At 42.2% G+C, this 14,765-nt stretch overlaps 3 protein-coding genes across 4 annotated transcripts; all 3 read left to right on the forward strand.

Moving 5' to 3' along the window:
- Positions 1-80: 80 nt before the first annotated feature.
- psmb10 (proteasome 20S subunit beta 10) lies at positions 81-5,072 on the forward strand. Its single transcript, XM_018754359.2, has 8 exons — positions 81-376; positions 1,328-1,421; positions 1,948-2,045; positions 2,182-2,322; positions 2,609-2,724; positions 3,518-3,576; positions 3,717-3,868; positions 4,732-5,072. Exons 1-8 carry the CDS (start codon positions 309-311, stop codon positions 4,841-4,843), a joined length of 840 nt encoding a protein of 279 aa, XP_018609875.1. The 5' UTR covers positions 81-308; the 3' UTR covers positions 4,844-5,072.
- Positions 5,073-5,442: 370 nt separating this feature from the next.
- On the forward strand, positions 5,443-8,188 carry cenpa (histone H3-like centromeric protein A). Of its 2 annotated transcripts, none has more exons than XM_029248444.1 (5): positions 5,443-5,564; positions 6,549-6,699; positions 6,982-7,097; positions 7,352-7,426; positions 7,877-8,188. In XM_029248444.1, the coding sequence occupies exons 2-5, from the start codon at positions 6,585-6,587 to the stop codon at positions 8,003-8,005; spliced, it is 435 nt and encodes a 144-aa protein (XP_029104277.1). In that variant the 5' UTR covers positions 5,443-5,564; positions 6,549-6,584; the 3' UTR covers positions 8,006-8,188. The 2 variants fall into 2 exon arrangements, with proteins under 2 accessions (XP_029104277.1, XP_018609895.2); XM_018754379.2 differs by having other exon boundaries at positions 5,477-5,564; positions 6,562-6,699.
- A 1,385-nt stretch (positions 8,189-9,573) lies between these two features.
- On the forward strand, positions 9,574-13,065 carry LOC108935601 (LIM/homeobox protein Lhx9-like). Its single transcript, XM_029248492.1, has 7 exons — positions 9,574-9,699; positions 10,321-10,359; positions 10,672-10,871; positions 11,274-11,382; positions 11,722-11,857; positions 12,010-12,224; positions 12,703-13,065. Exons 1-7 carry the CDS (start codon positions 9,574-9,576, stop codon positions 13,063-13,065), a joined length of 1,188 nt encoding a protein of 395 aa, XP_029104325.1.
- The last annotated feature ends 1,700 nt before the right edge of the window (positions 13,066-14,765 follow it).

The raw sequence follows: 14,765 nt of genomic DNA on the forward strand, positions 1-14,765 counted from the left end.
GATACTCTGATTTTGCCGTATTTGATTTCTCGAGCCCCGGCGCGAGCCCGTGGCGTGGTTGCTTCCTCCTCGCGCGCAACTCGTGCACGTTAGTCTAGAAGTGAAAGTGAAAGCGGAGCGACGCGCTGGTCGGTGAATTGCTGACACACGGGGGCACGGTACCGTACCGTACCGCACCGCACCGAACGGGGACCGAGACCCTCAGCTGCTGGGCATCGCCGGATCTCTCCGCGCTTCTTCTTGTCGTTTCCGAACACCGCGCCGTTGAGTGATCGCCCTGAACACTTTGTCCGAAGATCATCATCATCATGATGAACATCGACCAGCGGCCCTGTGAGTCCCAGAGAGGCGGCTTCTCCTTCGAGAACTCCCGCAGGTGAGAACTCCTACACTTCTCCTACATCTCATACTCATTCCTACATCTCCGACATCTCCACGTGTTCTATCCCTAAATATGAGGTCTACACCTCATCTATAAATTACATTCCTGGATCTTCGTGTCTCCTGTATATCCTATATTTTCCAACAGCTGCACATCTCCTACAACAATTTCATATTTTGTTTCCTACATAATATACATCTCCTGTATCTCCACTGAGTATCTCCTAGACCTCTGCTTTTCTTACATGTCATACATCTCCTCAACTCGTTCGCACCAGACATCTCCACACCTCCTTTGGCCTGGTGTCCACACACAAGAACAAAGAAAACACTGCAAGAGTAGGACAGTCAGTGTCATGTTCTTCATCACTTCGACTACACTACCTGTTTTTCACACTAGTCGTTAAAACAGTAACTAGGAAGGACAACCACTAATACTACAGGAATACTATGGTATACTGTACTCTGTAATGGCTGTATCACACTACCTGCATCTCAGTGCAGTGGACCAAATTTAAAAGTTTATGCTATACTTTTGCTGTAGAACCTAGTTCACAGAGCTATAATCCTAAAGTACACAATTTAAAGCTAAGAAGTGAAACTTAATTAACTACATTTTACAGTAGACTGGTACATACTGCCATACAGCTCACTGCTGTGGCATAGTCTAATATCATTTACATTTACATTACATTTCCATGTATTTATTTAGCGGATACTTTTCTCCAAAGCGACTTCCAATGAGCTCTATGCAGTGTTATCAGCCCACACACCTTATTCACCAAGGTAACTTACACTGCTATATGCACTAGTTACAATAGGTCACTCAACCATACATCAGCACATTTAGTGCTCTGCCATGGTGAAAAAAGGTGTACATTGTACTGTAAAGCGTAAACACATTCTGTAGTAGCGTAACTGTGATTTGTGACTGTGTGTGTTACAGGAATGCAATGTTAGAGGAGAACCTGTCAAAATTAGGGTACAGTGCCCCCAAGGCCAGGAAGACTGGGACCACAATCGCTGGAATAATGTACAAGGTGATGCTGGAACTGATAAATACAGTACAGTGTGTGTGTGTGTGTGTGCTTGACTGTGGAACTCATACACTATAGTTCCTCCTCTCTTACTTTTACTCTTACAGTAATATGTTTGGTAGGAAAACACTTGGATGTTTCCTCTATAAAACTGTTATTAATCAAACGCTCTGGAATTCTGGCCCAAGCAGCTGTGATATCAGACTCATATTGCAGCACATCTGGTCCCCGGTTAAGTGGCTGGTGATGACATACTGACAGCATTTCAAGAACAGATCTGAAACGATCTAGGTTTGAGTACTAGAAAGTATAAATGCACCTATGAAACTAATAATCTATGTTTCTATAAAATCTGTTAATGTGCCGAAAGTGTAAAGAGTAGTTTTTCATCGTCTTTCTTTTATAGGGTTAACTAATATACTACATCTTACTTTATAGGGTTACCTAATATATATCTTTCACTCTCCATTTCCCTCTGTCCCTTTCTCCCTCTTGCTTCTCTCCTTCCATCTGGCACTTTCTCTTTCAGGATGGAGTCATACTGGGGGCAGACACAAGGGCAACAGATGACATGGTGGTGGCTGACAAGAATTGCATGAAGATCCACTACATCGCACCCAACATCTAGTGAGTGGTGGGGTGACAATGAATTAAAGCCATGACCTTAAACCACGTGGGACGGTGTACGGAGGACATTTGGAGTGCAGCAGCGACTCTGTGTGACCCACACTCCTAAGCTTATGACGACTGTGTTGCTGTGCAGTTGCTGTGGAGCAGGAGTGGCCGCGGACGCAGAAATCACCACCCAGATGATGGCATCCAACGTGGAGCTACACTCACTAAGTACAGGCCGTCCTCCTATGGTGGTCACAGTGACAAGACAGTTGAAACAGTTGCTTTTCAGGTGAGGTGAGCTACGACACACTAAGGAGAGGGGCTGAACCGAACAAGGGTAGTGTTTCTTATTACAGACTTTATTATTCCAGCATTTTGAAAGTTTATCTCCGAAGCATTTAGGACCGTCAGCACAGGTTTCCTAGGTTACGGTTAGTATGCAAGCTATTGGAACTGCAGCGAGGCATGCTATGGCCTGTCCACAGGTAGTCGCCTTCTGCAGAGCTCAGTCCTTCAGCTCTTACAGTTCTCCTTCTACCACTAAATGCCCTAAATTCTAAATTTTCTGCCTCTAGGTACCAGGGCCACATTGGCTCCTCTCTGATAGTGGGAGGTGTGGATGCAACAGGGACCCACCTCTACAGCATCTACCCACACGGCTCTACTGACAAGCTGCCCTATCTGACCATGGGTGCGGCCCTGCATTCAGTGTTTTCTCTCTCTCTGTCCACAGATCGTGATTCTGGGTCTCTGTAGCACTGCACTCTGTTTACGTTGATGTTTGTCTCAGACACATCTGGCTTTCATTGAAGTCAATGACCTCAGACAAGACAAGGCCTTGTCACATATTTAATTCTTGGATCTCGCCAGAAAACAGTATCACTGAATACATAAAGCAAATGAAGACTTCTTCGGTACATTAATGCTAAAAATAATAACTTGAATTGGGAAATAATTAAATTTCTGTAATGCTGATGAACTAATGAGGAAAAAAATGGAAATGGACGAGGAGCCACATATTTCATGAAATATGATCTTTGTTTTTAGTAAATGTTTTAATATATCCAAAACCTCTCATTCATAGAGGGTATGGTATTTCTACTGTTTACTCACCCACCACCTCAGTATCAGTACTTATCCCTGAACTGCTGTAGTTCTTTTCCTTGATGCATTATATCATTCCCAAAAAATGAAAGAAAAGGCTTTATTTATTTTCCAGCCCTGACTCAATAACTCACACATACCCTAGGGGATTGTATTTTTTCTTCATGAATTTCACATGACGGAAAGCTTTTAGTATTTTTGTGGTTTAAAGAAGCCATCTCCATTCAGAATGTCACATTAAAGTATGACAAATGACAGCCTCGCGGACTGAACCTCCGCGTGTGCCAGTTGAGGAGTTTTTGGAAGAATAGAGTCGCAAAGCTTATCGGTCCCCAGCAGTCCAGCAGTTTATCTTATTGTCTTTATTTGTTAAATTTCAGGGTCAGGAGCAGCAGCTGCTATGTCGGTGTTTGAGGATCGATACAAACCAAACATGGAGGTGAGTCACTAAAACTTGTTGGTATTCATACCTTTTTCAGCATTTGCAGCTGTCATTGGAAACATTACTGGCATCTCAGTCCCTTTCTCTTGGTATTTCCTGTTTTCTTTCTGCCTTTCTCCTCTCCGTCTCTCGTGCAGCTCAAGGAGGCCAAGACGCTGGTCCGGGATGCCATTGCTGCCGGAATCTTCTGTGACCTTGGCTCTGGCAGCAACGTGGACCTGTGTGTCATTACCAAGGCTGGGGTGGAGTATCTCAGAGGCTACGACCAGCCAGCACAGAAGGGCCGCAAGTGAGTCACACTTTAGCCTCTTGGACATCCTAATAAAACACAAGAGAGCGCTGTGAAAGAGCAGGTCATATGTGATTGCGCTGTTCAATGCAGTTGATGATTCAGTTTGCAATTCCAAGGCTCAACACATTTAATAATTCTTTTATTCCCTAATAAATTGTGCTTCTGAACCTGGTGAGTGGGCCATGCAGATAAGTGCAGTTATAGTCCTAAGTGCCATATCCAATGTGCGTGATACAGATACAGGTGTAATAATTGTTCAGTATCCTGTGTGCAATATTCTAGCCAGTGTAATGTGCTTATTTTTATTCTTATTCTTATTCTTATTATTATTATTCAAAGAAAAAGTTTTTTTTCTTTTTCCCTATATCTTTGTGTTTTTGCCATTGATATGTCATTGTCTTTGATACGTACAGTAGCTGTGATGCTAAACAAATTTCAGAGAAATCTGGTAGTAAATTTCACTCAGTAAAATTCAGTCACGTCATGCCATATTTTATCTTTTTAAACTGACTATCTCTAGACAAGGAGTATAGTTCTTCTGGAAGGTCCTTATTGCAGTGTGATAACTTCTTGACAATGGCAGAAAATACAATCATGCATTGAACAGCTTTTATAACAACCAGCCCTAGTATGAATACAGTGTATTAACAACAGATACTGGGGTTGTATTGTGCAGTCAGTCATTACGATGTTGTCTGTATCAGTTCTGTGCCAGCTACAATTATACACAGTTATAACTGCTAAAATTATGCACTTTACTGAGTCACTGTTTATATTTCCAAAACGTGTTTGGCAATCTAGGTGCTTATCACCATTAACCACCAATTCTGCATGCCTTATTCCCATGTTCTTCCTCACAGACAGGGGGAATACAAGTACAAGCCTGGGACCACAGCAGTGCTCACAAAGACAGTGACACCACTCTCCCTGGACCTGGTGGAGGAAGCGGTCCATCTGATGGACACCAAGTGAGCGTAACCATGACAACCATACAGGAGAAACAGTGACATAAAGGCCATCAATGCAAAAATGACAAACATACCGGGGGAGACTGGTGGAAAATACTTAATGATGTCTGTATTAGTTTTAATACGATTCATCAAAAGAATGTAATACTAATTGTTCAATACTTCCTTTCATTAATAATGAAAAATAAAATATGGAGCTATCATTTACATCAGCTGTGTTTTGTGTGGATCAAGCAGCGAATAAATCTTTTTAAATCATGAAATTTGGACATTCTGTTTTTCTGCTATTTTGAAGTATTGTACTCTAATAAATTTACATACTTATAATTATCATTGCAAATATTCTGACGATGTCAGAAAGTGAAAAGCAAAAAAGGAGGGCGGAACAACATTACTCCAATAAAAATGCCCAATTTGTAGATTGACACTTAGATTGTCCAATTATAACACACTTCCGTTCACAATTTCGTATTCATGCGTAACAGAGGCGCATCACACACGGAGTATGAGATTTGGTGAGGAACTGTCATTCCTTTCATATAATTGGCTGGTTGAGGATTGAACCCTGCCTACTTGACTACCAACGGCTCTGATTGGCCGTGACTGGTGGCAGTTGAAATCCTGGACAGGGCGCATTGTTTGAATGTGTGTGTGGGGAGACCGTGCGCGGAGCTATTTAATTTAACGTTTGGGAGGAGGAATTTCGTTTGTGTCTCAGTTATCAGGTAAATGTGCGCTTTTCTTTACTAAAACAGTATGTGAAGAAAGCGCGTCGTCTTGTATGCAGACGTAATCGTTAATAATTATTTACTAGTTGCAGAGGCGGTCACAAAACAGAACTTTTTCCGCGCCGCCGCCGGTAGGTACTCGACGTGTTCTGACTGAGGAGAACTTAGCGACGACGTTGTATACATAAATATGACGAGGAAAATAGAAGGATACAGTTTGCTTTAACTTCAATTAGAGTCTGTGTTGGGTGTATAACTGCAGTTCCACTGTATTATATTCAGGAGCCTTCAAGTTTCTATGCTCCAGCAACGAAAAATATGACTGAAGAAAACGCCTCGCGCAGCAGCAGTTCTGCGCCTGCGCCACTCTTGCAGCTGAGCTATTCACCGCGTGATTCACATGGGTATTTATTTACTTGATCAGGCAATAATTGAGACGCTCCTGAGAGGTTACCATGGTGCAGACTTCTTGGCTGTGTGTTGTTGCGTGCGAGCCCCAGCGCAGGTGGGGGCTTACAGTACAGACACACCCACACACACAGGAGCATCATCAACTATTCATCATCAAATTATTAAACTCGTCCTAATGCCCATCAGCGAGGCCTTTTCTGAAGTGACATCTGTGACATTTTTTGTATGCTGCTGGTCCCTCCCTAGTGACTTTTTTTTTTTTTAAAACCACCTCAAATGTCACTCTTCTATTGTAATAAATAGTGACTTTTTTGAAGCACCCGGTAAGAATTCTGGTTGTATATTTTAAAATATGCATCATCCCCTACGTGTTCCTACAGACGTTATTTGTGTTCGACTGCCATACTGGACGCTGGACTGTTTCCATCCATTTTTACAGGCCTTCTGAGAAATAGCCCACCAGGACTGTTTTGAAGCACCTCACTTTCAAATATTTTCAAGTGAATGCTGGGAAAGACGATGCTGGCCTCACTGTTGAAGTTAGTCTTGTGTCATGTCACTCGACACTAGTCTCTCTCACTAGTCTGCTGTTGGGACGGCCGAAGCATGCGGCGTGGACACAGACGGAAACCTTCGAGTCCCAAGCGGAGGGCCCCACCGCCAGCCCCACCGCCAGCCCCAGCTCCTGTCAGAACTCCAAGGCGCCGTGGCGTGCAGCCAGGTGAAGCCGAAGGGACAAGTGCTAGGCACCATGGGGTGCTGTGCTGCACACCTTGTGTTTCCGTAGCGCAGTATCTTACATTCACCTGATACCATTTAGTGAATGTCCTTGAGTTGTATTAATATTCAGAGGGTTAAGATGGAGCAGGTTGGTATTTTAATAAAGATATTGCATGAATGGGTGTTTTTTGGTTGTTCAAGGATGTGTACTGTATGCTCTGAATTATCTGTGTTATATTTTGTATTACCTCAATGTGTGGAAATAACACCTCTGCCTTTTCAGGTCGCTCTCCTGAAAGGAAGAGGAGATTTCGCCCCGGTACACGAGCTTTAATGGAGATCCGCAAGTATCAGAAGTCCACAGATCTGCTTCTGCGCAAGGGGCCGTTCTCCAGAGTGGTATGAACTGCATACTGTACATGCTGCACTCTTGCTGAATGTCCTGTGGTGCCAGATCAGTGGAGAAAGCTGCTATGTAATAAAATAAAACTCTAAGAGACAAACTGCTGGCATCAGTTCCCTAGGGTGCAAATAGGAGTCTCCTTCAGTGTTGTAGGAACATGTCGGAACTCTGTGCTAGGGGCTTTTTTGCCTTCAGTGTGGCATGCTGTTTCAGATTGTTTGCATTGCTGTGCTCTGCCTCTTGTTCCCAGGTGCGAGAGGTGTGTCAGATGTTCTCCAAGCTTCATCTGAGGTGGCAGGCCATGGCCCTTCTCGCCTTACAAGAGGTACAACCTTTACCTCGATCTTATGACCACCATTGGTTCCTTTGTCTTGAACATCCAGCCATTATCAGTAACCACTTGTAGAATGCGGGGTCGCATCAGCCGCTGCCAATTTCGGAAGTGTAGGGTGTGATTCAGAATGCATCCTAGACAGTATACCATGTCACAAACGCTGATTCACTCACAAGTTCACGTGATACAGGTGATTTAGAGTAAACGGTTCATGTGAAACACGTCTTGGCACTGTGGCGGGGGGGGAAACCAAACCATCTGCACAGATTGACTCAGAATCGAACCTACATCCAGAGTTATGCTGTATCACAGTGCTAACATATATTGAACATAGAATTAGAAATCTGAGGGTGTGTAAGATAAAAACTGACTAGTCCAGAAGTGTCTGCTAGCCATGTGTGGTATGGCTGACATACCAAGTATATTTCTCCTTTTTTCCAGGCTTCAGAGGCCTTCTTGGTGCGTCTGTTTTCCGATGCTAACCTGTGTGCCATCCATGCCAAGCGTGTGACTCTGTTCCCCCGTGACATACAGCTAGCACGACGAATCCGAGGTGTGGAAAATCTCTGAAGGGCAGGGTTTATACCACGCTCAGGGATGGCTGCTACTCTTGGAAGGAGTGAGTAGAAACGTGCCGGACTAAGATAAAGCAACATTACTTGTTATTGTGACAATGTTGCGTACAGCCCGCAAAGTGTGTTCACTGATGTGTATAGAGTATGCAAGGTTTTTAATTATATTAGTCTGCTTTAATTGTTGCCTGAATAATGTAGTCTTATGGAAATTTGCCTTAATGTTTTTTTTTTTAATGTCCAAACTTGTTTATTCAGTGTTCATATTTGACTCTGATGGATATTAGGTCTGTATGTGTAAATAGGTTCTCTAACTTTCTGAAAGTTTTCTGGTGCATTAGTGCTGTTATTATTTTAAAGGATTTATTGTAGGAATTACAGCTAAGAAGCTTTTTGTTCCAAGGAAACTCTTGAAACTGTACCTAAAATCAAATTTAATTGGACATTGGGCACTTTTTATATGTGATATTTTAAAGGTGTCATTTGTTCAAATTAGGTTTTTACCCTGTTACAGTTGAAATGAAGTTGTGGATGTTTTAAAGTTTTTTTTTTTTTTTAATAAATTTATGCTGATCATTGAAAATGTGTAGCTATATTCATACCACCAAAATGAACAGACTGTGAGCATATATGCTTAAATATTTTAACATTTACAAATTGAATTGTTAAATCCTTAATGTTATTCATGTTTGTTTTCGTATTGTAATAAAAATCTTATTTTAATAAAATATTTTGATATTTCACTTCCTCTGCTAAATATGTATTTCCTCGCCAAAATTTTTGGACACGGTCTTCTAATAAATGGATTGCTTGGAGTAACAGCATACAATGCTGGATGTATATTTTTCTTCTTTGTGCGTGCCAGCGTCCTTTCATCTGTGCCTTTTATTTCTCCACATCCTGAGTATTTCCAGTCTGCAGTATGTCCTCCAAACAATCCAAACTCTGCCTTTAATTGGTCTCCTGGGAAAACCAAAGGTGCTTTGGGCCTCTAAACAGCCCCTTTTCCCCAAGCAGCCAATCGCAGCTTCCCTCACCTGTCTGACCATCCCCCTGATAGTTGTGTTTACAGGTGCAGTGTGGTGTCACTTGGGAATAAAAATGAGAGGAAAGAGCTAGTAAGGTTGGAGGACGTACCTAAAGTCATCGGCAGACCGATGGAGGAACAATGAGCAAACGGTGTTCATAAAGAGAAGTAAGAGGAAGAAGTCATCAAAATACTTCTATTACGCTAATAATGTACATCATGTGGTAAATGAAGAGCCCGCGCTGGGTCCAGTGTTTTTATTTTTGACATATTTAAGAAGAGAATTCTACAGCAATCACAGCACAAAATATCTGCATACATCAACAAAAAGGTAAGCTTAATGAACATTAATGCTCACTATGTTAAAATGACTAATTGCATTGTGTGGAATATTTGCTCATTCATGTACATCAAAGAAGGTGTGATATTAAAAAATTTGGAGTTAAAGGAAATAATTTTTTGGCAGTATGATAATGGAAGTTCTTCATGACAATGCCTTTTAGACAGTTTTCTTTACTCCATTGGCCCTGATCCCAGTGATGTCTGAGGACGGCACCTTTGAGGAGCTGCTGATTGGTAGCCTCCATGGTGATGGTGTTCAGGGTGTGGAGTTTTCCAGCAAAGGGAAGAATCCCACTGAAGGAGATGAAAACACAGCGTTAACGGTAAGGGGTCCGCGGTGCGCTGTACACTGACCTTGAGTCCAAAGGGGGGAAAGGACACGGTAATTTATACTTGATTTTGATGTCACGTGATATAAAAATGTGATTCATTTTGATATCAAGGTATCAGATATTTTAAATCTTGGTTTGGTCTGATAAATGATCACTAAATTGACCCTTAAAGCACTTGTAATAGATCAGCACTGATGGCTGTACTCCACGATGAAAATCAGTTGCATGTCATTCAGAAATACTGCTTTTGTATAGTTGGGATTTAAAGCCTATATATCATACTCCTAATGGTTACATTTTCTAGCAATTAAAGAGTATTAAAATTTACAACATTTCAATCCCTGCTGAGTCTGTGTGGAGTTTTCCTGTTCTCTCCATTGTTTACGTGGGCTTCCTCCTAAAGACGCCTTTCAACTGGACTGAATGTAAATGTAAATCGATTACTCTAAATGGCCCTTGGTGTGTGTTACATTGGTGTGTTGTAGGTTTACAGACAACTCCTGCAACTGAACCTTTCTTTTGTGTCTGTGGTTTTTGGTATTCCATTTAGTGTTAGGATCTTCTGACAGAAGAAAAGCTCTTTTTGTTTTTGTCCTTTTTGTTTGCCCACAGACCAAAGCTTACCACCCTTGTTCTCAGCAGCAGCACTGGGTAATTCAGCAAAGCGACTGAGTTCCAGGTGTTACGTAGACTGTTTTCATTAAATAAATAATTCAAAATTGTGAAATGAACCCCATATTAACCTTCAAGGTTAAAGACTATGTGTGAGCATTCTCAAAAAAGTTTACAGGAATCTACATTTGCAGTTTCAAAACCAGCTGGGCTTCCGGATCTTTTTGACATCTGTCCCATTCCATGCTGCTTATGAGCATGTCCCTGAATCGCTTTGATCTGCTAGAGGTTCCTCTGCCTCATCTGAGATGTTCCATCCTATGATCTCCATCTTTGGCCTTCCCCGTGCAGTCCAGCGCTGCGCCGACATCAGGACCCATGCTTTGCGGTGGCTGTGGGAGGCGTGTCTGCGACCGCTTTGTCCTGTTCGCTGCGGGACACATGTGGCACGAGGCTTGTTTGCGCTGCAGCCTTTGCCAGTGTGAGCTACAGGCGCATCCCTCTCTCTACTGCCGAGACGGCAGGATCTACTGCCAGCAGGACTACTGCAGGTTTCACACTTTTTTTTTTTTTTAACTCAGCTGCGAAATGAGTTACGTGGTTAAGCCCTAATGTCAAGTACTGCTAACACTCATATTATTGTATTACTGTTCTGCTACTGAACCAGTGCTTTTAAACAAAACCATGTTTCATTCACTTAATTTACAGTTAATTCAGGCTAAGTGCATAACTAAAAGGTACAATAGTAATACTGCTCTTAACCGTTATGCTGCCGGATCTGTATACAAATTTTTGTGGATAAGAATATTCTAGCAGTTCAGTATATTTGAACATTGTATTTTGCTGTAATATAACTGTCATCAGATTGAAGCATTAAAGCTTTACACCTTTTTCCTTGTTCCCTTTTAAATAGTTTCCTCCTTTGCTTTGATTCACTGTTGCTGTTATTCCAGGTTATTCAGTGTGGGAAGATGTGCTCGCTGCTCCCAGCCAATCCCCTCCTCTGCTTTAGTCATGAGGTCTGGACCTCTGGCCTTTCACCCCCGTTGTTTCACCTGCCAGGTTAGTCTGTGTTCGTATGTCACGCGTCTCCTTACCACTGAAAGGCAGATATTGAGAATATACATACATACATAAACATCCACATATTATGTATATGACTGGATGGATATGTTACATATACTGCAGAAGTGTCACATTCTATTAATGACGCATACCATTAATCATGCTGAACTATGGAATTACTGTTCTCCACTGCCTTTCTTGTAACATATGGTGCTGGAAAACACAGTTTTACCAATGTAAAGATAAAACATCCATGGCCACACTATACTAGGAGTTCAGTGGTGGTGTTTTTGTGTACGCTGGTCATTATTTTCCAGTTGTGTTTATTTTTCTCAGGAATGCAATGTTGCTTTGATGCCAGGAAACCTGTACTGCATGCAGGGTAACACTCTGTACTGCCAGGCTCATTCCCATGCCAGCACCAGGACACACACCCTTCATCCACAGCGCTTCCCGCACACCAAGAGAGAGGGTGACTAGTTCCTCTGGTTTCAGTGTATAAATACTGTCATTTACACATTCAATATATATATGACAAAGTCACTGTAACAATGTTGTGCAAAATAAAGTCTGAGTAATATCAAGACCCCAGTGGTAACGCTACTTTTTCGGCAGCTGACACAGGAGAGGGAGAGGAGACGGCCAGCAGCCCTGAGCCGCGGTTAGAGGAAGGGGCTGCAGGGGGTGGGTCCAAGGGGAGAGCAAAGCGGATTCGCACATGTTTCCGCAGTGAGCAACTAAGAGCCATGGAGTCCTACTTTGCACTTAAGCACAACCCCGATGGGAAGGACTGGAGCTGCCTGTCACACAGGACGGGTCTCCCTAAGAGGGTCCTGCAGGTTGGTGTGCTGCACTCATCACTTTGTCAGTGTTTGCTGCGTACGCCGTGGCATTCAGCTGGGCCACATTCACCGCATTTCTGATTGACAGCTTGTGGGCTGCAGGTGGACTGATGTCCTGTTTGGGTGGCACAACTCCTTAACCGGATGCTAAAACGCCAGCGCACGTCAAACAAATGCAGCCCTTTTGACAAATTGTATGACTGTAAGAAGTATGATAATTTTATGACATTACAGACTTAGACCAACATTATCCCTAGCAGTGTTGAAATGCTCAAGGAACCTAAATGTTTCATTTTCACACCTTGGCAAAATACACAAATTCATCATTTTATTGCCTCTAGATTTCATTCCATGGAAACACTTCTATTGCATGATAAATATTGGAAAGCTGGTGAACTCTAATATATAAAGCGTTAGATAGGACCATCTTTTTTTTATTTTTTTTAAACTGCCTTGGTGTCTTGTCCTGTTGAAGGTGTGGTTTCAGAACGCCCGGGCCAAACTCAGGCGCACCCTCTCCACAGACGAATCACAAAGTGCCTCCCTGACTGTGCCACCCACCGATGTCACTGCAACATCCCCTGCATCCATAGCAACCTCTCGGCTGTCAAAGACGTTTTCGACCAGCACCATTGACGAACTGGAGCTGTCCCTGATAACCGCACCCCTGGAGGACACACCACAAAGTCCCACTCAGCAGCCACAGGGATGCAAAGATTCTTTTTACCTGGACTGCAACATCCAGGCTTCACACAACCTCGTGATGACCTTTAACTTTGGGGAATCTGTCATCAAAAGTGGGGAAGAAGCTAACAAATCACTTGAACAATATTACTAGCGGCAACAGTGGTATAAAATAACATTTATTGTAGTTTTTTTTTCCTGCAATTATTATTGACTGCAGAACAAGTTCTGTTCTGAAATGGCCAATGTTACAAATAGCTGAACAGTTACAACAATCAATTAATAAATCAGTTGGGGGCATCAAATAGACAGTATTATCCCATTTGAATCTTATGAATAGTGATTAAAGAATGATTTAGATTTTTTTCTTCCTGAATGGAACAATTTTGCGGAAGAATAACGGTTTAGCAGTCAAGCGTTAGTGCTCTTCAGGCTAACTGACTGTAAAAATCATTATAGCACTTGTGAGATATGAGACCTGAAGCACTGACTGTTTGTTTTGAAGGAGGTAGCAGGAGGCAAGTCCAATCACACCAGAGACACATTTTCCAGGATAAAGTTTCAAGACTTTTTGACACGTCTGTTTCTATAAAGGGGGCACGGTGGCGCAGTGGGTTGGGCTGCAGTCCTGCTCTCTGGTGGGTCTGGGGTTCGAGTCCCGCTTGGGGTGCCTTGCGGCGTACTGGCGTCCCGTCCTGGGTGTGTCCCCCTCCGGCCTTACGCCCTGTGTTACCGGGTAGGCTCCGGTTCCCCGCAACCCTGTATGGGACAAGCGGTTCTGAAAATGTGTGTGTGTTTCTATAAAGTAGAAATTGCTATAGATGAAGGAAGTAAGTGACTTAGACTCGCATTGGCAAGTGTTCCGGTTGACTCACTGTGTTAGCTTTGTTAAATCAGTGGTATTTTAGATTTTAGACATAAAGGCTGGTGGAGGGAGCATGAAAGTTCAAACAAGCAAGCAGTCAGGAAAGAGAAAACATTCCCAGTTTATGGCAAAATATGTAACTACATACTAGTTGAGGAAAGGTAATGTTGAATGAATAGCTTTAGCCTCTGCTGACTGATGTAAGAGTAGACAAGTGACTATAGGCTGAGCTGTAGAACCAAAAGAGTAAAGATGTACTTCTGAGGCTGTATGTGTGTACTGTGTGTGTCTGTAGTTTCACTCAGTGTCAACCTATCTGTGTGGCTGTGCAGTAAATACCTACCTGACTTTTCCTGTTTTCATTAACATGTTGAGATTTTCCTACTGTCTCTGTCTGCCACTATTAGACTATAACACATCCTTTATCTGCTGCTTCTTATAGGCATCATCACTGTAACAGTGTATTTACCCATACATTTTACTTAATGTGAACAATAAAGCAATTTATACCTAACTTCTAAAATGTATTAGTGTTTATGATTTTCAAAAAAATTGTACCCCACACCTCTGAGAAAGGGAACCTTGAGAGACCCAGTAAAACAATTTCACAAATGAAGCATCTTAAACAGTTTCTATACCTTTGAAATTTGGCGGATGGTTATGTTAATTATACATTTTCCCTATAGATCAGCACTTGGTAAAGATTTTCATTGTATTCATGGGTCATAAACATAACAATCATTCATAATATAAATTAGTTTTTTGAAATGGTGTTAAACTAAAGACTGGAAGCTTGTTGAAGCATAACTGAAATCATCACAGATCATATAATTTATTGATGTTCATAAGTTTGAACCTCCTGCTCCTACAAACCAGTTTCTTCTGAGGTATTGCTTCTTGCTTAATGAAGAGAAACTTTTTTTAATACCTATTGACATTTTGGATTATTTTTCCCTCAAAGTCACCTGCAGCAGTTTGATTCCTTCATT

The sequence above is a fragment of the Scleropages formosus genome, chromosome 23 (genome assembly GCF_900964775.1).
Source record: "Scleropages formosus chromosome 23, fSclFor1.1, whole genome shotgun sequence".
In the NCBI taxonomy this organism is placed as follows: domain Eukaryota; kingdom Metazoa; phylum Chordata; class Actinopteri; order Osteoglossiformes; family Osteoglossidae; genus Scleropages; species Scleropages formosus.

Bases quoted from the DNA above. Each gene is read 5' to 3' on its own strand.
- psmb10 (XM_018754359.2), top strand. From the start codon at position 309: ATGATGAACATCGACCAGCGGCCCTGTGAGTCCCAGAGAGGCGGCTTC. The intron at 1,422-1,947 runs GTGATGCTGGAA...TTTCTCTTTCAG, and splicing joins TCGCTGGAATAATGTACAAG to GATGGAGTCATACTGGGGGC. The intron at 2,046-2,181 runs GTGAGTGGTGGG...GTTGCTGTGCAG, and splicing joins TACATCGCACCCAACATCTA to TTGCTGTGGAGCAGGAGTGG.
- cenpa (XM_029248444.1), top strand. From the start codon at position 6,585: ATGCGGCGTGGACACAGACGGAAACCTTCGAGTCCCAAGCGGAGGGCC. The intron at 7,098-7,351 runs GTATGAACTGCA...TCTTGTTCCCAG, and splicing joins AGGGGCCGTTCTCCAGAGTG to GTGCGAGAGGTGTGTCAGAT. The intron at 7,427-7,876 runs GTACAACCTTTA...CCTTTTTTCCAG, and splicing joins CCCTTCTCGCCTTACAAGAG to GCTTCAGAGGCCTTCTTGGT.
- LOC108935601 (XM_029248492.1), top strand. From the start codon at position 9,574: ATGTCTGAGGACGGCACCTTTGAGGAGCTGCTGATTGGTAGCCTCCAT. The intron at 10,360-10,671 runs GTAATTCAGCAA...TTCCCCGTGCAG, and splicing joins GTTCTCAGCAGCAGCACTGG to TCCAGCGCTGCGCCGACATC. The intron at 11,383-11,721 runs GTTAGTCTGTGT...TATTTTTCTCAG, and splicing joins CCCGTTGTTTCACCTGCCAG to GAATGCAATGTTGCTTTGAT.